The sequence below is a fragment of the Corvus kubaryi genome, unplaced genomic scaffold (assembly GCF_017639235.1).
Source record: "Corvus kubaryi isolate FWS band 111438036 unplaced genomic scaffold, C.kubaryi_AGA036_p1.0 37392, whole genome shotgun sequence".
In the NCBI taxonomy this organism is placed as follows: domain Eukaryota; kingdom Metazoa; phylum Chordata; class Aves; order Passeriformes; family Corvidae; genus Corvus; species Corvus kubaryi.
Genome location: NW_024581131.1, coordinates 3,778,797 through 3,803,446, shown reverse-complemented (window position 1 = coordinate 3,803,446; position 24,650 = coordinate 3,778,797). Strand labels below are relative to the sequence as shown.

The 24,650-nt window shown below is 46.5% G+C and overlaps 1 protein-coding gene and 1 long non-coding RNA gene across 2 annotated transcripts in view; one reads left to right on the top strand and one right to left on the bottom strand.

Moving 5' to 3' along the window:
- Positions 1–5,588, bottom strand: part of TMEM86A (transmembrane protein 86A) — a 26,541-nt gene extending 20,953 nt beyond the window's left edge. The window contains exons 1-2 of the mRNA XM_042038632.1: positions 5,502–5,588; positions 4,769–4,906 (exon numbers count right to left, since the gene is read on the bottom strand). Of these exons, the coding sequence (XP_041894566.1) occupies positions 4,769–4,789 (21 nt within the window). The 5' untranslated portion in view covers positions 4,790–4,906; positions 5,502–5,588. The remainder of the gene's footprint in view (positions 1–4,768; positions 4,907–5,501) is intronic.
- Positions 2,856–24,650, top strand: LOC121669553. Its single transcript, XR_006017798.1, has 3 exons — positions 2,856–4,557; positions 14,585–14,742; positions 16,217–24,650. It is a non-coding gene; the product is annotated as an uncharacterized LOC121669553 (long non-coding RNA).

The following is a 24,650-nucleotide window of genomic DNA, read 5'->3' as shown; positions in this document are numbered from 1 at the left end:
CAATGTCACAGCAAGAATGCACAAGTTCAGTCTGAGAAAATAAATCGTGGCATGTAACACTATGCCTGGGCTTTAGCTGGCATAAATAAGCACAGCTTTTTGCTCAGTAGGACCAAAGTTTTTAGACTTCTCCCAAAAGGTGGGACTGACATAAATGTTACTAAGATCCAGCTAAGCTTTCCTAAGGTGATGATTCCCTCCCTTTCTTCAGTGAGCTCACGTTTAGAAATATTTTCTATCACTCATTTACATTGGCTTGTTTTTTACAGTAGTGCCGTATTTCCATAATTGTCTATGCAGTATATAAATGTGCATGTCTACAAGCCTCCTGCATAATAAAATCCCAGTTTATGATGCATTTAAGTAATGGGGGAAATTTCAATGAAAGCAACAACGTTGCATATAAACAGAGAACAAGTTAAATTAACCGTAAGAGTTACTTCTAACTTAGGTGGTTGATAACATTTCATTCATTAATGCACAAACAATACATCCTCTCTTGAAGAAGCAAAGGCTGAAATAGTTCCAATGTGATCTGGCTTTCTTGTTTTCAGCAGAAGTTTGAGGATTATGGAGCACCCTTTCTAATAATAAATGTTTAAAACTATGCTTAGACCTACTACTGCTACAATTGCCCATAGTGCAGAGTCTCTAAGCAACATGATGTACATCAGCTTTCCATACCATCTGGATCAGTGTGGTTTGAACCCTGTTCAGAAACACAAATGATACCCACCCAGTTCTCCAACCCTATTCCATATTTCTTGCTGGTGAATATCTTTCCAGACCACACCTTTCAGGTATTTTGCCCAGTTTTTGCAAGTCACCTTTATACTCTGTCCCAGTGACGTCCTGCATCTACCCCGAGGGCTGACAAAGGCTGCTCTCAGGAGGGTGCTGCTGCTTCCCACTCAGAAGGGACAGGGTCAAGGGCTCCACTTCCTTCATGCAGTCAAAACATCGTATCCTTTCCCAACCCAGCTATCTCTGTTTAAAGATGCAAATACACCAGAGAAGGAAAGGGAAGGGATAGGGATTGTTAAGATATGGATTCTGGGCAATAATCTGTCCCGAGGAGTGTTTCACCTGTCTCCCCCATATAGGGCTGTGCTAGCTCAAGTACAAGTCGGGTGCAGAGGGAATGTTGTAGGGATGAGAGCCCCTAGTTCATCTTGCTCTAAAAGACACACCAATAACATCTATAACTGCCCCCTCAGGAGACCTACCCTCAGCCAATTAATATCTGTATTTCCCATGCCCTGTTTTCCTCAAAGTGCTGTGGAGCCCTACACTAAGTTTAGCCCTAACTTTAGGGAGGAAATAGGGTCCCTTTGAGCAGGGAGCGTTATGTAAACATCAGAATGACTGCATGTCTCCAGGCTCATCTCCCACACACTTGTGGGTCCTGCAATCATGGTACCTGCTGGGCAGAAAGGTCCTTAGGGCAAGAGCTATCTCCAACAAGCTCACACTAAAAACTGCTTAGACAACAGTGTTGGGTGTGGGGGGAGCTGGACAAAAATCACTAACAAGTGCTCTTTTATTACAGTGGGAGCAGTGATGACTGAACAAAAATGGAATTAAACCTCACATATCCATGAAGCAAATGTGCTGTTTATCAATACTGTGCTCCAACTGCAGGCTCTCAGCCCACATGGCTTTATGCAGAAAAAACAGCTCTTAATGAGAGCAGTATCAAGAAGAACAATTTTAAAACAGGATGCTCCTGCTTGCCTAGCAGAGTAAGCAGTGAAAGCTTCCCTCCAAGGTGACTTCCTACCGGAGTGAGCATCGCTCACCAGATGCAACAGGATGGCAGACAAATGCATCTTCCCTGCCACAGCCCAGCGCCATGCAAGTCTAGACTAACATCAGCAGGACTCCAGGGCTTTATCCCAGCTGAGGACCTGGCACAATATGTTAAAAGGTATTTTGGCACCAGGCTTGTTTATTTGTAGGCACGGTCCCCGCTCAGCACGTATGAATTGTGCAGCATGAGACCACAGCTTGACAAGCTCTGCACAATGCCGTGGTCTCGCCGTGTGCACCAGGCAGACATTCCAAGCCCTGCAGGCAATGATGCACACCTGGCAGCCGGCACAAACAAGCAGTCATAGCTGTGATCTCTCCCACGTTATTCTCCATGGACCGTGCCTCCTTGCGTGGTTCCTTCCAGCTATCAGTTTACAGCAGATTTGGAGCTCAGCGGTTTTGACTCTTGTTACAAGAGTGTCCTAAGGAAGGAAAGAGGGGGAGATGCAGGAGAGCAGGCTGTGTGTAAGCAGCCAGGGCTACCTGCTGCAGTACTGTACAAAGGCCATCACTTTGAGAACAGGAAGAAAAATCCTGTCACTCTCAGACATGCTCTTCTGGTGTTCTCCCCATTGAGGCTGATGCTGCAGTGTGCTGGGAGAGGACATACACTACAGACAAATCTATTCCTCTGGCTAATTTGATTATGCCTTAGGTGCTGCCCCTCCAGAGAGTCTTCCCATCATGTCATGGCAGCAATATCCATGCTGGCTCCAAAGACCTGGACTATCTATGCAGCAAAGGCAGGGCAGCACAGAGATAAGGGCTGGGCCCCAGGGTGAGCACCCGGCTGTGGCCAGACCGATGGCCACTGCCCTTCCCTTCAGCAAAGACTTGCTGGAGGGAGCCCACCAGCTGTAGAGCCACCCTGCTCCTCACCCCCATCTGTGCAAGGGCCACACCACGCTCACAGGCAGCACAGGTTGCCGCACGACACCGATTCCAGCCACCCTTCCCAGGCCACGGGACAGCCTGCGTGGAGCAGCACGGTGCCCTCCTTCAGAGGAACAGCGACATGACAGCCACTGACAGAGATGTGCAAAAAAGTGCTCCTCAGAACACTGAAGGCTTCCAGATCTTTTTTTGTGAGCTGTGTGCAGGATCATTCGCCCTCCCCTCTCACCTCCACAGCAATGGCAAACAGCTGCAGCTCTGATCATAGCTCCCAGTCTCCTTGTCCCTCCAGCTCCCCACAGCTTCCCACCTGCATTAGTTGCCTTCAGTGAAGTAAATTGTTCACATGTCAGGGATGCAGCCAGAGCAGAAATGTGCTTTGTTACGTGTCAAAAGGGCAAGTGAGTAAAGAAGAGGTTTTTTCATTTTCCTTCCCAAGTTACCTTCCTAAAGCCTTCCAGTCTGAACTCTGTACACCCTTCCCAACACGTACTCATGCTTTAGTGATTTGCCTCAAAGCTTGGTTGAAATAACACTCTGCAAGACCACCTTGATGCACTATCCTTGCCTCCTGCAAGCTGTGAAACAAATCCTGTCTGTTTTTGAGCCATTCCAGTACTGTCCCAACATGAGATTTTACTTCCAAGATACACATACACAATTCACTATAACCAAAAGCATTACTGAAGGACAAATTTAGCTTATGGCACAGAAGCACAAAGATACCAAACCTTTTAAACTATTTTGGAAAAGCATCAAAAAAAATGTTTGGCACTACAGTGTTATAATTTCCAAGCTACTTCCCTCTGTCTCTAGAGATAAAAGTCGTCCCCAGGCTGCTGATGAACTTACCAGGTACATGTTAATAACTGGGGGAAAATTGATCCGAACTATCAGACAACACAGCCTGCTGTGCAGAACTGGCAAAGCAATTCAAAAGTTTTGAATGCCGGCTTTGTGAGTTAAAATCAGGACAAGATTTCCACCTGCCAGAGAGTATGCAATTGCCTGGCCCTTAACCAAAGTATTTCAAAACAAGATGAGAATGGATCAACAGGGAACCAGGATACCAGCAGTAGGTGTTCAGTGCTGCAGCAAAGCACCAGGAAACTTTCCCACCAACAGTTATCCTTACAGCATGTGTTAGGCTGCTGGGGTATTCCAACAAATCGCTCACTTTCTAGAAAGGGGAAGTGCAAAGCAGCGTATCTAACAGTGCAGCTTCTCTGCTGTTCTGGCAGTTCTTTCAGCATTGAAACAGCCCCTGTTCACTTGCAGGGGCAGTTCCTTGTATTACTGGCACAAGCCACAGCTCCTTCAGTTACCAGCTTGATTCCATCAATCCAGGAGTTCTGCTGCACACATCACCTACTGACAAGAAAGCAGTGAATTGCTACCTTATTGCTGGTTATGTTAATTAAGCATCGTGACTCCCCATGAGACAGGCAGGTGACATCAATCCCAATTTCATGTCCTTACGTGGTGGAAGTGCCAGACTGACTTGCAGACGAGACGAGGTCTCAGCGAGAGGTCACCCAACCTATGGAAAGGTCTGCCCCACACGGGGATCAACACATGCCTCAACCCGAACCAGGACCTGGACAGCAAAGCCACCTCCGGATGGCGAGGCAGAGGTGCCCGGAGGGCAAGGGAGGCCGCGGGGACAGGAGGATGCTGCCGCGGCGCAAGCCCAGGGCAGCTTGGGCAGCGCCGCTCTGAGCAGATGCAGTGCACGTAGAGCAGATGTACTGTGTGGATGTTTTTAAAAACACACATGACAAGAGGAGGACGCGGCGGAGAACCGCCCGGGCAGGCGCACCGCTGGAGCAACAGCTGCCGGGGGAGGCCGGGGTGAGCATCGCGAGGGGCGGGGGTACCCGCCAGCGGTCGCGCTCCCGACGGCGGCAGGAGAGGAGCGCCCGCCGCACTCGGGGACAGCACCGCGGAACAGCGCCCGGGCACCGGCCGGGAGGGCTCCGGCCGGGAGCGGGGACACCGACCGAGTGGCCGTGGGAGGGGGCGCGGGCCCCGCCGCCCCGCCCGCCGCGCGGCCCGCACTCACCACGGTGACGGGGGACACCATGTCGGCGGCGGGGCGCGCTGCTGCTGCTGCTGTCGCCGCTGTGGCCGTCGCCGCTGTGGCCGTCGCCGCTGTGGCCGTCGCCGCTGTGGCCGCTGCCCAGCCCGCTGCCCTGCCTGCCTGCCGGGGCGCTTTTTTAGGCAGAGCTGACGTCACTGGAGCGGGGCCCCCGCGGCGAATGCGCTGCGGGGAGAGGGAGGGGGCGGCCCCGGGCCCGCCCCGGGCGGGCGGTGGGGAGCGGAGCGGGCGGTCCCGGCGGTCCCGGGCCCGCTGTCGGGAGGATGCGCCCCTCGCTCGGCCCCGGCCCCGGCGGCGTCAGCGGCGCCTCCGCCTCCTGGCCGAGCGCCCTTCGCAGCCGGCAGCGGCCGGGCCGGGCCGCGTCCCCTCCCCGGGGGCGGCCGCAGCGGGGCTGTGCCGAGCCCTGGGAGCTCCGGGGCCGCTCCGCGCCAGCGCTGCCCGAAGGCACCGGCGGCCCCTTCAGCACCGCGGGTTCCCCCGCGGCCGAGGGGCGCTAGGGCCGGTCCAGCGCCCGCCGCCGGGGGCTCCCGCCCCGCAGCGCCTCGCGGGTGCGGAGCCCCGGGCCGGGCACACGGGGCGGGACCGCGTCCTTCGCTCCCGCACTTCACCGGTACCAGGCGCTGCGCGAGAGGCAGCGCAGCCCTTGCCCCTCGCTCTCTCCCAGGCCCCGCCCGTCTCGGCTCCCCGCTCCGCATACCTGGTCGCCTGCCTGTGGCCGCACGCCCCAGTCCCGGCCTCTGTCTTCCCTTCCTGTGGCTTCACGCCTGCCGCTCCTGCCCTTCCTTTCACGTCCCTATTTCTTTTACAGTCCTCTGCGGCCTTCCACTCTTTCTCCTCCACCTTCACTCTCCACCACTCCATGTTTCCATATATTTTGCTTTTCAGGGCCTTCTCTCATTTCACAATTGTCCCCTTAACGCTTCCCATCATCTCCATTCTAAGACCACAGGTCCTTAGCAAACCCTCTCCCTTGCAGGGCTGGCTGTATTTTCCAGCCCTGTTCCTGCGTTCCTGCTGCCAGTGGCTGGTAACGGCCCCTGTGCCCTCCCAGGACTGGGTCCCTCCCACCTTACATCCCCATCCCCAGCCTTCTGCCAAGGTCGTTCAGAGGCTGCAAAAATGTTGGTGTTGGCACAAAGACAAGGCAAGGAACATTTAATGTGGGATACGAGAGAGTGGGGTGCATCAGTTCAGACTTACTAAAGTGACCCTGGGACTACCTTCAGTTTGTTTTTACTTGAGGATTAATATTTAAGGATGCAGGAAGCCACTTTACATGTAATACGATCTTGCTCACAGGTTTCACTTCATGACAAAGCAAACAGGTACTTAAATAGTAGATGATTAAGTAATTTGCTATTTGCAGCCTGAGCAAAAGTCACGTTCAGTATTTATCACATTGAGGGAACACCTTCTTCTATAAAGTAAAAAAAAAAATCAGTGCAATTCTTTTGCAGTCTTTGTGCAATAGATTGGTGTTTCTGAGGACAAAATGCATATGAACAGCAGTCCTGAGGTCCCACACAGGCAGCATGATTCCTGTCAGTAGAGATGTGTAAATAGAAAGGGCAGCGTTTGGCCCACCACCATCTGATGGCACCAAGATGGATGCTGCAGCCCCTGCATCACTTACCTACCCAAGAGGGATTTCTGCCCAAAAAAAAGACCCTGCAACTCTGCACTATCAGATCAGAGAGGCATTGCAGTGAAATCTGTGGCAGGTAAACCTCAATCAAATGAAAGCAAATTGTTCTCTGTAAAGCAAAGATCTGGGTGGCCACAGCCAAGGGATTGAGTGCTGATCTTACAATTTCAGTTAAAATAGTTCATAGGGCAGTAACAATTTCAGTAAGCAAGAGGAGGGTAAGCTTTCCCATTTTGGGGGAAGCTAGGCGAACTAAAGGGGAAGAAATTTCTAACCTTTTCATGATAAAGACTTTGCCCTTCTGAAATCAAGGTCCCTAGCAGAAGCAGCACGAGCACAGAGGTATTTTGATGTTCAGTGATGCAGTTCATTTGCTACTATACAGGATTTCCAGAAGGACCAATGAACTCACAGAACTTGGGCTCCTAATTGCTTTTGGAAATCCTTCTGGGACCTTGATTGTGTCTTGGCTTTTCAATATCTTAAAAAAAAAAAAAGTGCTCTGTGGTCCCTAGCCAAACTGTTCATCTGCTTATCCTGGCCTCTCTGTGATGATCCAGGGCTGTGCAGTGAGCAGGAGCATGTTTGCATTTGGTATTGTCTCTTCTGCTCCAAAGTGTGAGAGGATATTGGGAAGAATGCAGCTTTAGATAAATGCTTTTTATTTCTAATGTAGTTTCTGTCTCTAATGGCTGCCAGCTGAAGCTTTGCCTGGTCTCACATGTAAGGTATTTCTCTGTGTCATTGACACAAACATTCAAAATACATTAACAGCTCAGGGTGGGTTTTCGTGCGATGTTATTATCTCAGAGAAGCCTGTCAGAAATGCAGGGGAAACTGTGTGCATGTCCTGACTTCCCCACCTCAAACAGCCACTGGGAAACTCAGTCTCATTAGTTTTACTTGGGAAGGGGTTGGCCTTATGGGATTTCCAGACAGTTCCTTCCACAAAAAATAGGGACTCAGAAGCTTAAATGGCAAATAGGGTACTTGTATGTAATAAAGAGACGGCTCATATGACAAAGATTTTACAAACTGGATATAAGCTGAAAATTTGTTGTTGTTTATTTAAAATTGATTTCATGTGACTTGCAAGATTATTCATGGACTATGTCCATATTTCTACTACAGAAATAAGTGCTACATCAATGGTAAGTAGTTCCGTGTAAGTGAGAGACACCTCGGAGTATAAATTAGGAATTTGGATAGAATAGAAATGGTTTGCATATCATTTTACATTTTGTCTAAATAATAGAAATATTTTACATGTAGTCTAAGGTAGGAGTACCTTTGAATATAAACTAGGAACTTGGTTATTGCAGAAAGATTTTACATTCTGTTTAAATGCAGGCTCTGATAGAAAAGACCCCAGCTCAAATCCATTTCTGCTGTAGAAACACCAAGCATCAGATGAGGAAAGGAGAAGGGATACAGGATTGATGCCATCGTAACACAGTCAAATTTGTCTTGGTCTGTGCATGCCATGCTTTTGGTGAGGTTTTTCTATTGATAGTGTTGCTGTCTCCTGTCCTGACTAGTGCAGGCAAGAGGGATCTCATGTGGCTCATCACAACATTTTCTTCTGTATCAACTTCAGGAATTGAACAAAAAATAGAAACCAGTTCTAATTTGGGGTGTGTGTGGTATTTTTAACTCACTGTCAGTAGGCAAACAGAGAGCAGTAATTACATGAGCATAAATTTATGGGGGTTGGGTATAGCAACACAAAGCATTAAGTATTTCTGTGCATGTTTGTGCTTGAAAATACTTCTGCTGGGCCATGTTTGTGGTGTGCAGGGGGAGAAAAGACAGCAAGAGAAGTGTGTTTATTATGCAGGGAGGTTGTCCTACCTCCAGCAATGGCTGGAAAAGCTGCAAAACGTTTCTCACATTCAGGTGCCTCTGGAATGAGGGCTCGTGTCTTCTCTCCCTCTGAGGGAATGGGCTCTGTCAGTGGGTCATGGAGACATGTGCTTTGTTTTGCACTTTCAGATTTACTATTAATACAAAAGTGACTGGGAATTAAACTACTCAAGAACCAGAAACAAGTGTACTATTAAGGGCTGGAGAAGTTTTATTTGAATTCATCTCTGTGAGATGCTCCTGAGCCAGTTTCTTGCTGGCTGCTCTAAACACAGCATCCCAGTTCCCGGGGCAGCAGTGTCCATGTCAGCTGCTGCAGGATACATCCAGTGTGGCTTTCTATTTTGTCATATCAAACTTGTCTGGACCTGTTTGTGGTTTGTGTACTAGTCATTGCACAAGTTCCTGATGCTTTTCATGTCAAGTAACCTGGTGCTTTCTTCTTCACGTGAGGAGATACTGGGCTGTTTTCTTTCTGTACAGATTTATTTCCTGGTCTCTAAAGAAATGCAGAAAGTGCCTTTGCTTCCCTCGTGATGGCAATTCCCATACTGACAATAAAGTATTAAATTTAGACAGCAGAATTAACATCTCAGTGAAATAAAGGGGGGACACTGCAAATTCATGTCTCCTGAGAGCACTTTTTCAGGCTATTTACTGAACCAGAAAGGCAACATATCTATTTATAGGCTTTGTATTTGAAAGTTTTCTTCTCAGGCTTAAAACCACTTTGCTGTTTGGGCTTAATAAATGCTCTCTGTGTGTGTCCATGTTTATGGAAAAGTTAGTATTTCTAGGGACGAGTATGTGTATAGCTAAGAAGGATCCAGAGTGCAGGTCCATTATGAGAGTTTGCTTGTTTGTGACTGGTTTATATCCTAGTCACCATCAAAACAAGTACATTATAATCTTATAAAAAAACATTAATAGAGAAGGAAAAACAGTCTCCATTTAAAAAAAAATATTATATTCTACAACATGGAAGTAAATCACAAAATCTAAAATGTTTACAGTTTATCATAGAACCATAGAATGATTTGGGTTGGGAGGGACCTTTAAAGATCATCTAGTCCAAAGTCCCTGCCATGGGCAGGGAACTTCCCACTATATGAGGTTGCTCAAAGGCCCATCCTTCCTGACTTCAAACACTTCCCATCTTGGGGCATCCACCACTTCTCTGGACCTGTTCAAAACCATTCTAATCATTAAAAAAAAAAAACTTCTGTATATTCAATTTAAGTCTACTCTGTTTCAGTTTAAAACCACTGCCCTTTCTCTTATCACTACAGGCCTCAGTAAAAGTCTTTCTCCATATTTCTTATAAACTAAGGGGCAGCAGTAATGTCTCCCTAGAGCCTTCTCTTCTGCAGGCTGAAAAAACCCAACTTTCTCAGCTTTTTTCACAGGAGAGGTGTTCAAGACTGTGAATTCCACCAGGGCGGGATCGCTGCAGTCCGATCTATCACCAGTTTTGTCATCTCTAATTAGCTGATCCCCGTTGATAAGCAACAGGACTGGTAATGATTCTCCTCTGGTCAAGCTGTTTGTCACCTGGATTAAGAAATCATCCTCAACACCCTCCAAGAGTCAGCTGGATTGCTTACAGCTTACTGTGCTGCTTTTCCAAGAGGTACCAAGGAATGCCCCAGCAGGATCAGAGCATGGAAGCACAGTATTTCCTGGGGTCAAAGTAAAAATCTTCATCAACAGCTTCCCTTGCGCTGGTGCCCTGCAGGAAGACCAAACATGAGGTTTCCTTTGTTGGCTTGCCCCTGAATTTTACTTATAAGCTCTCAACCTCTTGATCACTGGTTTTTAAAGATAGTTCTGTGTGTTTGATCTATTTTTTCACATGTCGGGCAAATACCCTGCACTCTGTCCTTGCCTGTGCCTTTTGGACAGTCTGTAGGCATTGACTGCAGAGTTCTGATGTGGTTACAGTTTCTGTTTCTTACTCAGGTACCGGGTTAGAAGCTCACCAAAAAGAGCTCTGATTTATCTGGTGACCAATCCCCTTGTGATTTAGTGATATCTACAAGCAGGAGGTAGTAATAGCTGAAGTATTAAAACATGCAGGAAAAGAGGTAAAGGCTTGTCCTGGGAATCATCATCAGATGATTTGTAGGAAAAAGCATGATGCAATTAAATTATTAGGTTACAAAACAGAATGTAGGCAGGGCAAATGCTTTCATGCCTATTTTCATTAAAGCAATCAACTCATGGTGGGGGAGAAGGTTTAAGGAAGAAGAGGGAGAGGATCCCAACTCGGGCCAAAGCTGCTTGCTGGTGGTTGGAGGATGAGACCAACTTGTGGTGGCACTTTAGGTTTTGGTAGGCTTATTTCCATCATGAATGCATGGTATCACATGGGATGAAGGCCAGCCAGAAGCTGGGAGGGGAACAAGGAATTGGCCTGGAAAAGGTGGATGGTGGTCATTAGACCATAGTAACCTGATGCTGTTCATGTCATGTTTTCAAAAGTGACTGGTGGCTTTCAGAGACCATGGTCTAGGTACCCTAAGTATCTAATTTTCAGAGAGCATTTTCAGAAGTTCTGCTCCGCTCCAGGATGCTTTCCAGTGGCCCACCATAAATGGCAGTCTCCAAAGTCACTCATCCCTTCCAAGTCTTGTCTGTGGGCAACAGGCATTTTCTGGATTACTCTAAAATCAGTCTGAGTCACTAATGAGTTCAGATAAAGTTTTTTACCACTATGTTTATTTAAAGCCAATTGCTGTTACATTTCCCAGAGGAAAACACTGCCAGCACCGTCAGCAAGCAATACATTGATTTTAAATCAGCAAGACTGCCATTGATCTTAGCAGCTATTTATTGCACATGTTCCCAGCAGCCACTTTCTAATGGAATTTTAACAATTTAGTGGGGTCAATTGAAGGTCTTGAGGAAGCAAGGGAAAAATTTGTCTCCTGCAGGAAGTACCTTCCTAAAACAGTACCTTCACTCGCAATCACAAGTCAGACTGGTGCACTTCTCAAGTTTTGGTGAATCCTGATGATTAATTTTCAAGACATACACAGTTCTTATTTTATTCAGCTTGCCCTGCCAATATAGACACAGTTTCACCTCTGTCTGATGAATTTCCTGAGCTGCTGGTTGCTGGAAGCTGGGAAATACCAAGCAAATATGTCTGGCCTCTTGGCTTCTTCTGGGGCTGCACTGGCAGTCTTAGGATAGACAAACCCTTAGCTTGGTGCAGTACATCTACCCTTACACTGAAAATACTGGCATAAGAACTGGTCCAAACATGCCTCTCTTTTTTCTTTTCTATGGAACTTGGTCTTTTTCATCTGAATTAAGGTCTTGCACCAGGACAATTTATTGTTTGGGTATGCCATTTCCAATGGTTTAACAGGAAGCCAAACATCTTCTCTCTCAAAAACTACGTTAGTTGCCATTTTCACTCTGTTTTCTTGTGTGTGATCTCAGCTCCAAAAGTGTCGCATGGATACACAGGCAAAAATAGGAGGAGTAGGAAGGGAACAATGATTGTTAAATGTTTAAGAAAAATTATAGTTTATCATAAAACTGAAAGGGATAATAGTGCTTGGTTTGGGGTGGGAGGAGGTGGCTGGTGCATGCTTTGAGTCAGGCTGGTGCCCTGCCCTCAGTGCCAGGGTTCTGTTCTGGAATTGCCACATGCACAGTGGCTCCTGCCGGGGCTGTTACATCCCTGTGTCACTTGGGCAGGTGTCCTCACCCCGCCTGGCAGGCTGGCTCTGCACTCTGCATGGCACACAGGCCACAGACACCCTCACTGAAGCCCACGGTCCCAGCTATTCCTGAGGAAAGACGTTAAGTTCAGACCTCCTGAAAGGCTTCCTGAGACCTGTACAAATAGCACAACCACACTTTTCTCTGCCTCCTACACATGCGTGATGCACGTTACCTAAAAGCCACAGGTAACACAAGCACTTGGCAGGTGCCTGTAACTTTACCTGAGACTTAACTTGTAAGAGTGCTGTGGTTGTATTTCTTTGCATACTACAGACTGCAATATAATCCAGCAGATAGCGAAGGATGAGGGCCACAGAGCACTGTGAGGAAGTGGTGGTGTCTGTCACCTCCACCACCTGGCACTGAGCCCAGCAGCGAGGATGCTCTCTCTGGAACACTTCTTGCGTGTTGTGGTGAGGACCAGGACAACAATATGGTTGTGTGAGAGTTCCTAGGCCCTTTTGGGAAGTCTGGATTATAGCATGGGTGGAAGTACCCCATAAGACAGATAGCAAAAAGGAAGGTGAGAGGCAGCATGTTCCAATAAAGAAGCATTAAATAGGACCTGAGCTTTCAGCTGGGCTCCTCTGCTGACTTGATGGATGATCATGAGCACATTTCATGGTTTCTGCACCATTCTGCAAAAGGAAACAATGGTTGAAAGCTGTCTTCAAATCTGGCTTTTCCCATTAGAGGAAAGGGCTAAACACAACCAAAGCATATTCCTTTTCTGGACAAACATCATTTCACCTATGATTAAGCCCTAGTGCTCAGGAGTAGCACAGCCCACAGGCAGCTAAAAGTGTGGCTGGTGGGCAGGAAGGTGTTTGAAGCAGAGCCCTGCTGTGAGCACAGCAGGGGCTAGGGAAAGCTGCTCCGGAGCTGGCCGCACTACTGAATTTCTGGCTAATACCCAGCCGGGGCTTTTTGGACCTTCACAATGGTGCCACAGTTCCCTGTCACTATGGCAACTTGTTTTTGAAAAGGCACTAGTTTTAAAAAGAGAATTGAAACCAAAATTTGTGCTCTGTCTTCATTCCTGGCTCTGGGGTTCCCCTGGGAACAGGCGAAGGCTCCTGGAGGCTGGCCTGCCTCCTCAAAACCAAAACTCAGGTTCCTCTTCCTGAGAGAGCCACAGCTGAATCAGCGACTGGTTTTTCCTCAGATACAGACAGGAATCCCAAGAGCTGTTGAGTCAGCAGGAAAGACCCCCAGAATAGCTTGAGAGGAACCAAAACCAGTGTCAAAGTAACACAGAGTGGTCTGTCCCTCGTGCATTCCGTGGCCTACTGGAGACAGCCACAGGCTGTGCCATAAAATTGTGTATGGCTCAGACAGGTTCTCCTGAGAGCATTAAACACTTAAGAGACATTCTTTGAATTGCTGTGTTCTCTACAGTCTTGCCAAAGCTTAGATACAGGAGCCCAGGAGACAGCACTGGAACCTAAAAGTCCTTTGCAGAGGCTCAGTGAGGACAGACACTTGTCTCCTTGCTGTTCCTGCTTCTTTCCTTGATTTCATAATTGTGCCCATGTAAGTCTCTGTGGAGCTCTGCTATGCTAAAAAGAAAACCTTTGGGGCTGGAGAGGTCCAGGAGCAGGGCAATGAGTAGCTTGAGGCAGAGAAATGAGGGAGGGAAGTTTTTGAGTGAACTTTGGCACTGGAGAAAATCCTCACTTTACATTTCTGGGATGAATTCTGGAAGCCCTATGTAAGACATACCCACTTATGGCCCATATGGACACCTAATTAGCAGGTGCCAGGGTCCAGGATATGAATCAGAGTAATTAATTTCTGTATACAATTGGCAGAAGGAAGTGAAGAGTCCCCCAGGGAAGACCCAGAAAGCCAAGTAATTATGAAGAACTGGAAAGACAAGGCACTGTGTTTCGTTCTTTCTGAAATTTCAGCACCCAAACCCCACTCCCTTTTCATGTCCTGAAACAAAATGTTCATGTTTAAGACAAGGAAATGGAGGAGCAGAATGTTACAAACTCATCCAGATCTGACTCAGTAAAACCAGTAGAAGTAAGCAGCTGGGCTTGATTTTTCCAACAAACTTACTGCTGGTCCGTTATCCTGTGGCCATGCTGGGTTCCTTAGACCTCTCAAGCCTTTCCACCATCCCTTCCAACTTGATGTGTCAGCCCACAGCTCTGCTAAGAACCTGCAAGAAGCCCAGGGAGAACTGTGAGTGAGTCCCCATGGGAAGGTGCCACTGCAATGGGGAGGCGCCTGCTCATGTGCAGAGTTATAGTGCAGACCCTACTCTGGAGCACAGGGATGATCCCCAGCCCAAATGTCAGAGGCTGCCCCTTGTCCAAGACCAACACACTGTCTCCATGGCAGGCAGGAATCTGTATGACACAGTCAGGGGCTGCTGGAGAGGACAAAATCAGTGGTGGAAAGGACTTTCTGAGCCCCAGGTGCCCTTGGATGAAGGCATGAGGCAGCAGCTACCAGCCCACGTAAGGAAGCTTTTGCACACCCCTTCCACTTGCAGTGATTTTTGTTCTGTTTTGCTTTCTCTCCCCTAGGGTTTTCTCTCCTCCTGGGCTGTCAGGCTCTGTGAACTTTGCCAGCAGTGCAGTTCAGCACTGCTGGTCACACCATGGCCCAGCCTGGGAACTCCTGCTCCCAACGTGGTGACTCCAGTCTCCTCCTGCCAGAACCTCATGGTGGCCGTTTTCAGCAGGTGAGTGCAGACAGACACACACCCATCCAGCCATTTGGGGTGACACTCGTTGCTCATTCTGATCAGAAGGATGTTCAGAAAGGAGAAGTGAGGCAGGATCCATGTTTGGTTCCTTTCAGACACCGCCAGTATGCCAACTCACCAGGAAAGGAGAGACTGGAGAGGTGCTTAGGAAATTTATTAGCATTGCCCCCTTACCTGTAATAGCATTTTTTTCAGTCTGTGAATGTTCTGGGTGCTGCAGTACAAAGCTTGGGAAGAGCTCCTGGTCAGCCACGCTGCCCCTCTGCTTCACCTGTTTTCAGCTGCCAATCTGGAAGGCGTAGCCTCGAATTTGGGCCAGCATTTCTTTACCATAAATGCCTGTGATAGCAACCTCAAAGACAAGGATTTTCCCGACAGACTCAGTGGGCTTTTTAACATCTCACTGTGCTACCAAGCCATTAGACTTCAAAGCACTGTAGAGTTTGTCGTTCCCACATCTGCACAAGGGCTGCAAATAGAGCGCATGAGAGTCCTGATGGGAAGGGGAAATGCTGGTGCTGGCACCTGCCCTTTCCATCTGCACCAGGGCTTTAGCACAGGTGCCAAGAGCAGAGAGTGAAGGCAAGAAGAGGTTTTAGGTTGAGCAGCAGGGTGGTAGCACCAGGCTAGCACCAGGCTTGCTGGACTGCATCCCAACACACCTCACACTCCCACAACAGCAGGCAGAGAAATGTTTGCCCCATAAAGGTCATGTTTGCCCTGTAAAGGCTCTGTTCTAGGAACTTGGGGATGTGAGGTAATTCAATCATTAATTTTGTTCTGTCAAGTATGGAAATATTTTAAACTCATTTGGGATTTTTTCCAGCTCCTCTAGAGCTATCCCTTAAAAATCTCCAAGCTTCAAACATTTGTCTGTGGGCAAAATACAGAGGAATGTTAGGAACAAGATCAGAAGTAGGCAAAGCTGACATTAACTGCTGTCTTTGAAAAACAATTTCAGGCCCTGAGAAACATAAAAATCTGGTTACTGGTGGTTCCCTTCTTGGCCTGACTGTCTCTGACCGCCTTACCAGAGGATTGCTTTCTAGCAAGCACTTTTCATTTTAGGAAAGAATACAACAGTAGTACCTCGCACAATCTGTGTGATCTCCATCATCCTTTTGCTTGTCCTGTGTCTCACCTTCTGCAAAACTGAGGTGCCTACACTGGGATTTTTATTTAGACAATTGAAGATTTTTAGTGAAAGAAGGAAAAATATTTCACAAAGGAAAATCTGGATGTTGCCTACAAATTTCTGTCCCTATTACTAATCAGCTGTAGGAGGCAAGTAATTTAAAAATCCTTATTTGGACAATTGAGAGTTAGGCAGCATTTGGGAACTGAAGTCTAAGACAATTATTCAGAAAGCATTAGACTGCATTCCAAAGTCACTCTTATTGATCAAGTAAGTAATGTATCCTTGCAGTTATCATCTTCTATATTCTTGCAGAACACCAAGCTGAGCTGGCTGTCTCCTAATCTTTCTTCCATGGAGCAAAAACAAATGCAAACAGAAGATAATGAAGATCAGTCTGCCCTTTAGGAGAAGTCCAAAGTGCTTCTCTGTGCTATTATCAATACTGTCATATCAGATAAATAGTTTTAAATTTTTCCTGTTTGGCACAGAGGAAGCTCTGTTTGTCACCAAAGTTCATGTAGTCTCTGAGAGAGAGTCAGCAAGTGGCCAGAGCATAATGTACAATAAATCCAGCATAAATAACTGAATCTGCATTTAGATCAATGGGTGAATTACAAATGTTTGCGAAACTTAAAGAAGATATTTGAGACATACTAATTTCTAAAAATAGGGTTTGGTGGGGGGTTTTTAAGCTTTTAGTTTTTAAAGCTTCTGGATGGTTAATGTTATTTTTTTTTTATGAGGTGGAAACAGTCAGAAGACGACAATGTAGTTTTGCTGAGGTCAGCTCAGATGTCTGTCTAGAACTGCTGACTTCAGGGTCTGCTGCTGAGTGCCTGTTTTTCACCTCATGATAACTCATGTGTGTTCATGATGCTGCTGTGAAAAAAATACAACTCTTTTAGCAGTTAAACTAACTCTGTAGTTAATTCTCGTAACGTGAGAGCGTGGTATATTTTCCAGCAGGGACAGTGCACTAGCACTCATGTTTTAAGTAATTAGTGGGAACAAGGATTTGCTCCAAGTTGAGCTGGAATTTTTTATGTTTTTACTACCCTTGGTCACAGGTGGCTACTTTCAAGCAAGATCTGTAAACTGAGCAGCAAAAGTCCCTTCAGCTCAAGCCGTTCCTCCAAGGCTGGGTATTGCAGTGCATCTGATAATGCTGAAAAGTGGAATTGCAAAAGGATTAGGAAAGTTAGAGTTCTGTGAGACATGCACATGATCTCTTCCAGCGTCTTCTTATCAAGGAGACACTAGAAAGACTCATTCATGCTGTCTGTGACAGAGTCCGTAATTACTGCTGTGCAAGCAAAGGGCATCAGGGTTGATGGAAACACCCAAGAGTCAGCCCTTTCTTTCGGATTCATATTCTGCCTCCTGTGTCCTGTATCAGGCAGACAAGATTCGAGAATATTGCACCTGCACAGGTACATGTGCTGTTGTGCCTCAGCAGAACAAGAGGCCTAACTGGGAGCAGGGAGGAGAACAGACATTAAACTTGCAGCTAACATTACCTGGATTTAAGCCTCAGTTCTGCCACAAACCTGTTTGTCTCTCTCCATCTGTCTCTTGCTGGGTGCTTGAGTGAGGCACAGGGCAACCTGTGCTGTGCTTGGCATTTCTAAGTACTGCTGTAATAAATGTAGTGTAGACTTCTAATTCCCAGTGTTGTGCCTAGGAGAGTTTGCATTTCTGCATAAATACCTGATGGAGCAAGCTGAAACAGCAATAGAAACACAGATTAAAACAGGTGTTCTGCATTTCAAGTCATTGACCTGCGCCTATTAAAGCATTTACAGGAGGTCTTATCTGCAGCCTGTTCAGGTTAATGACAGTCTGTGCATTCACCTCCATGGGCTTCATATCAAGCCCAATGAAATTAATTACAGAAACAATTGGCAGGAAAGAAATAGTGAAAAGAAAAGAGTAGTACTGGAGGATGCAAAAGAGAGTAGTGGGAACAATGTGTAATCACTCAGAACTGCTTAAAGGCTCTTCTAGGTAAATGATTAAGAGTGTTATGTAATTATTGTGAATATGCAGGATGACAGGAAAATTAGATTTCATATAGAAAATAGATTACATTGGACCACTACACACTGACTTCTGAGTAACTGCATATAATTGACTATATTATTGCTATAAATAGCAATAAACTGCCAAGAAAATGACCAGCCTGTTGATTAGAATAAGCAAAGATGTAACCACAGGCCAGCCTTGCTAAGGTACAGGCTACAGGCACCAATGCGACTGCTCTGGTCTAAGGCAGTGACTTCAGAAGATACAATATTTGGCAGCAATATCAGTCAGAGAGATTTTTCTCCCCTGGGGTTGCTCCATTTCCCCCTTGCTCCTGCCTGCCCTCCTGCCAGCACAGACCTTGGTACAGCCTTTCCATGAATCACACAGGGAAATGGAGCCTCTCAAACACTCACGCAGAGACAAGCAAACACACTTTGCGGGGTTATTTTTTAACCCAAATCACCCCCAGATCTGGCTCGGAGCATTGGCTTTGGAGTGCTGGTGTTGACACCAGCACCAGCGTAGTACAAGGTGAGTAGTGACAGGATGAATGGGGCAAGCACAGGGCAGAGGCTGGTGGGCAGCCCTGAGGCACCAGCCAGCTGCATTTCAAGTCAGCTTCTCCTTTGCCAAGGGATCCACAAAGCTCTCACGTGATCTAAAGATCACCAGGAATATCCATACTTGGGTTTCTGTTTGTTTGTTTTAGTGCAGTCAAATGGTGTTTTTACCGTAACCATTTGTTTTTAAAAAAATTTCTTTAACCTTGTAGAAAGTAATGGAGTGTTGATTACTCATTCACTGAAATTCTGGAGCCTGAATATAAATTCTCCTCAGACTCCCATTCCTAGCACATCATTATTCCAATTAGGAGAGTGTTTAAGATATTTAAATAATCTCCCATTCAGCTACATGTATGAGAAAATGCATTCACTCAGTACAATAATGCAATTGTGCCTTTCCTCTGAGATGGCAAAAGAGAGGGGTTGGAACCATTCTGAGAAACAGTAACTGAAAAGCAAAGGCAGGCAGACTGGGCAGGAGAACACATAAAATCAAATAGCAAACATGGGAAAAAGCCTCTCTGCATGCACAGACAGCAAAGAACAAAAGGAACAGAGCAACCTGTAAGATGAGATACTGCATTGCTTCACCAGCTACAGAAGTGTGTTGGTTTGGGTTGACTCTCCTTCAAGCTGGCCAAGAAAACAGAGCACAAGTGGACTGATGCTCTTCTGACTTTCACTGATGCAAATCACAAGCAACTATGCTCAAGCAACTAATTTCAGCACAGGTACACTGACATAACAAAGATTTAAGTGAAAAAAGAGTTCAAGCACAAAAGAAGAGGTGCAAAGCCTGGCAGTCAGCCCTAGCGCTTTGTAACAGCCTTAACATTTTTGTGGGGCTGACCTAAAAAACCTTAAAGTCCCAGCAACAACCACTCACAGCACAGATGCTGGGATGTTTTACTGTACAGCCAAAGGATCAGCAGCAGATGAGGCCTGTGTTAAGCCACAGAGAACAAAAAGACATGTTTACAGTTGTTTATGTTTGTTTAGTCCATAAATATTGAGAGAGGATTCCTTTCTGGCCAGTCTGTGGATCCAATTAATTTGTTTTTCGGTTTCATATTTGTGACTGTAAGTTCAGAGGTGGCTTAGGGCTGCAATACACAGCAACCACAGCTGCTAAAAATAGACGACACAAATGTAAAACACACAGCAGCCTTTAACCACCACATTCCCCTGTACCTCAGCTCTTTGAAGCCCCTGTACTTCATCACACTCCTGGAGGCATGGAAGGCTGTTGTTGTGAATTACCATGTCCAGAGCAACATGGGGAAGGAGACAAGATGAAGCATCTCCAAGAATCATCCCGAGCTGCTGGACACATGGCTGAACTCTGATCTCTCCCATAGGGATGTGTGGGGAAATATTTTCCCTCAGGAAAGCCAGGATTTCAGCCTTTTTAGTGTTGCATGGCATTGATTTCAACTGCAAACAGTTATTAAAATAGCAGCCTCTAAAGTCAAGAGGGAAAAGAACAAAAAGGATGTGATGGGAATCAGAATGATGCGATTTCGATCGATTCTTTTTCTTGCAAAGTCACGAGCCTAGAAATAAATCCTACAAAGCAAAGTAAAAATTCTCTCCTTTCCAAGAGTGGGGAAATAGCAATTTTTATCCCTAAAACTTTCTGACCATCAGGTATAAAACAGCACTGGAGAAGATCTGTTAACTCCGTGATGGTGGAAGTAACCTCACCTAAGCCCTAGAAGCCAGGGCTGCGTTGTACAGGGTTTGTCCCACCTTGCTGGGTCAGAGGAGCTCCAGGTGGGGTCTGCAAACCCTGAGCAGAGGTCACTGCCCTGGGGCAGGTCAGGGAGCAGCCAGGGATCTTTCCAGTTGGACTGGCTGTGGCAGGGACAGTGTTTTCCTGACTCCCTCCTTGCTCTCCTCTGGATAGCTGAGCTGAAGAGGTGGCCTGGAAGAGGCAGGAGAGCAGCTACTGAGCAAGGGTGTTGGGACAAGAGGGACAGGACAGCTTTAAGAGGTGGGGTAAAGGCTGAAGGAGTGAAGGGCTAAAATAGTGGCAGTGGAGGTGTTTGATCTTGGACATGTGTCAAAGCAGATGCAGGAGAGACCAGAGCAAGGTCAATTAATGACCTGCTGCCTCAGGAGCTACTTTCTAATCCTGTAACTAGGAGCAGTTTCCTGACTGGCAGGTCTGGGAGATGCTATCCCACCTAGTAATGCAATTTATACTGTTCTGCTTGGTATATTCTCTTTCTCAGACCAGGAAAAGGAGAAGCTTTCATATGAAAAGCATGAAGGGTTTGGATTTGGCAAGGAAAGGCAACATTTACTGTTGGCTTACTGGCCGGAAGGATGCCAGGCAGTAGGGAGGGGATGAAGCAGAGACCTCTGCCATTAATGGGCTTCTCTGAATTTTTTTAAGTGATGTTGAGCTAAAGTTACTTGTCCAAGAAGCTTCATCAGTAAAATCAATAGTGGTGCAGAAGGTAGCCTGTGTTTCCTCGCTCTCTGACAGTCCCCATCTCCCTCATCACTGAGGGGAGGCAGAAGGTTTTGGCTACTGTAGGGGAGCCCAACAGTACAGCAGAGAAGGGCCAGGCTCTGCAGCTCCAGTTGTGAACAATGCAATATCTGTCATGATCCACCACAGCAGGGCTTTAAGGTTTTTAGCTGCCTATATTTAGGGTCTTAATTTTGTACTTAGAGCCCCTAATTTTGGGGCATTTATGCAATACTCCAGGTGATCAGCTGAAGTCCTGTCTTCATCACCTCTTTCCTGGCACTTTTCTCATCTCTCTCTTCATCCAGCTCTGACCTGGGTCTGCCAGTGCTCTGCTGATACCACAGGATCTCAGAGCAGCTGCTGACAGGTGGATGGAGATCCCTTACACGTGGCGAAATGTAGCCCTACCTAGAATTGATCTATGTCTCATAATGTCCCAGTCCTCCTAGGCAGTCCTTCGTTCCCATCTGTGTGTCTCCAGTGACTGTCACCTAATCTGTTCCTGCTGTATCACTTCCTGCATGCAGGGGTATTGCAGGAGGTGTGTTTGGAAGACCACATTGTGTGATGTGTTTGTGCTCTGGATTGGTTTCATGGAACTGCAGTATATCCTGCAAGATGGTTTCCCAGCTGGTAAATCATATTTAAACAGTGAAAAACAAATATGCTTTCTTATTGCTCCAGTCTTTTTATATCTGGTTGCTTAGCATTGTTCCTGTCTTGTGTCCACTTTGCAGTGCTTCAGCACGATTGCCAAACAAACTGGCTAAAAATCAATTTAACAGAGATCAGAGGGAAAAAACCACCCAAACTCAAATGAGATACAGCAGCCACTGATGGGATACACAGACATATCAATTTGGCAGCCAGTCAAACTTCTTAGAGCTATTGGCTGTGCTCATTAAATGTCAGAGTTGTGAATTTCCCCCAGGCATTATCAGCAAATGCTTGAACATGGCCCAGCTTGGTTGTAAGTGATTTTCTCCCTCAAGTTTCAGGTAAAAAGATGAATGAGAAGAGATGACAATAGCAAGTCCATAGCACAGTTTTAGTTCCAGTAACAAATTTCTCTGTAACAAAGCCAGGTCATAAAATTTTCCTTTTATTCCAAATAAAAATAAATATTTTCCCTAAGTACTTACAGGTATACCTCAAGCCGAGTCTCCCACATGACACAGACTTGAATTCCAATGCCAGTAGAACTAGTACCAAGTTTTTATTTGATAATGTTCATTTATACAGCAATGTAAGACCTCAAATCTTTTTCTCTACAAGCAAAAGTGATAGGGCTTCTAAGTGGATTTTGGTGAGGCTTTTTTGACATGGAGAATTCAAGAAGAAGCAAACCTTCTTTAACACTCAAGCTTGGAAAGAAAGAGGTTGTCACTGGAGTGTGTTTTCTTTAACATCACAGCAGCTCACAACTGCCAGGAGGTGACATAAAATTGAAGTCAGCTAGGGTGAGGTAGAGAAAACTAAATTCTTCTAGAAACCAGCAAAGAAAGACCAACAGCTCCCTTCCCCTGAGCAGTGCAGGAGAAGGCATGGCCAGACCCAGAGAGCTCCCCAGCCTTGTGAGGACCCTCTGCTCTGCACATCAGGAACTCTCATTGGTTTAGATTCAAAAAGCATAAATTAGAAGATCCAGTGGCTTGATCTTTTGTGGGGGCTTTGGGAAAACTTTGGGACAAGAGTTTATACCGAGCAGGCATCAGGAAGGTCATCTTTTTGCATCTGACAGGACCCTCTACAGTGACAGAATTTAAGTCAGGTGTTGTTCAGGTAACTGCAGAAGTCGGGGAGGTTTCCCACTACAAACTGGTTACCCAGTGTGGCCTAGGTTGTGAAACACACACCTGGCCAAGAGCTTTGCCTCACTAAGGACCTTGGGATTTGACCTTTAATTCTGAACATGTTGACCGTATAAACAAGCCGTCACAATTCGTCTGCACTACGCTCATCACTGAACGCATTCAAGAAAGGACCTGGGGGCGAGGAGCAGGGAGAGGCCATTCTGACAACACCCAGGCCTGGTGATTTCTCTGGGGGAAAGACCTTATTATCCTACTACACAGGGGGATGGGGAGCTGCCCAGCTTTATGGCCCGGGCCCCAAGCACTCCGCAGGAATCTCCGGAGGACAGCCTTTGCCTGGAATCTTCGTGTACCTGAGCATTTGGAAAAATGTCCAAGAGTCACTCATTCCCCTGTTTAAGAAAGAGATATTGGTGCTCCTGGCGTGCAGTGTCACTACTGCATTATGTAAGAACCGCCATCAGTGTTTGGATTAATGCTGCTGCCTGTATCATATTTCAAAACATGCCAGCAGCTCTGTGGCCTTTGCTCCCAGGCTCAGGTTGTGTGGATCCGAAGGGAGGCAGGGAGAGAGGGCACCTGCAGCCCGGCTGAGCCCGGCGCTAACAACCACACTGGGAGCTGCTTTAAGAGTGAAAAGTCAATGTCAGACACCGCATTTCTCTAGCATTCGACCCAAAAGGGATCCGTTCCTTTGCCCCACTGCTCAAACACTGCAGCACCTTCAGGAGCACTTCGGTAGAAAGCTGCATTTATCTATTTGAGTGCTAAGTAGTATTTGCAATGTATAGGAGAGATTATTACCTCAGCTGTTACTTACCAGGAAGGACGGTATGCATTCCCCACCTCTGGCATGCTAATTCTCAGAAAAGAGTTAAGATTGTGACTGCAGCTTCAAAATCTGCAGCTATTTGCACCTTGTTGTTGGGTCAGCAGTTTGCCTGATAAAGGAGCCCTGACCTCCTCACCTGTAGAGGAAAGTCCAAAGATCTTCAGAAGGCTTTGGAGTTGTTTATCAAAAAGCAGAGGTCCAGAAACCCATATAGGGAGGCAGCCTGGGAATACAGGCCAAAATAGATGATGTAACATGGTGGAGGCTTCCAACTTCCAAGAGAGAGTACAAATATTGACTCATAACTTTGCAATGTCCCTCAGCCATTTGAAACCCCCCCATCATCCCAAAGGATGTCTCCTTTCAGTGACATAAACTGGTTCTCGCTGAATCTACAATTCAGTGCCATAGTTACACTGCTTCCTGTAATCCCTTTGATGCTGAAGAGAATGACTTCTCTATTATCTTTACTTTTAAAACTTGGATTTCCTGTGTGGGGAAGTCCTCATGTTAAAAACAAGCAGAGAAAATGCTTTAAAGAAGGAGGTGAATGTGCTCAGATTGTGAAGCAGCTGATCTAAAGGCAGTGAGACCCTTAGGGAACCCTGGGCCACAATAGTTGACATTTCAGGCAGGAAATTATGGTTTATTTAACTAACTGAACTGAAAACTGCCAGGGAATTTATACAAGTGAAACAGAATTAGTAAGAGCATTTAGCTAAGACAGACATGAAGACTAAAACTCCTATGGTTGTAGGAGAGAGAGATTTTACATCTGGAAGTGGAAGTGGCCTCTGCTATTTGATTCATCTAAAAGATCAGGCGGGCAAGGGATGCCATGAGGGAGTTCCTGCTTGCTTATCAACACCGCTTGTTGCAGTGGCTGCTGCTTTTCCACACAGTTTCCCTTCCAGCCACAGATCTGCCTTTATGTTTCTGAGATAAAATAGCACAATCCTGCAACTAGGCTATTCTGCTCCTAAATACGCATGTTCTTGCAAATGCTTCAATAAAAATACTTTTGAGCACTTTT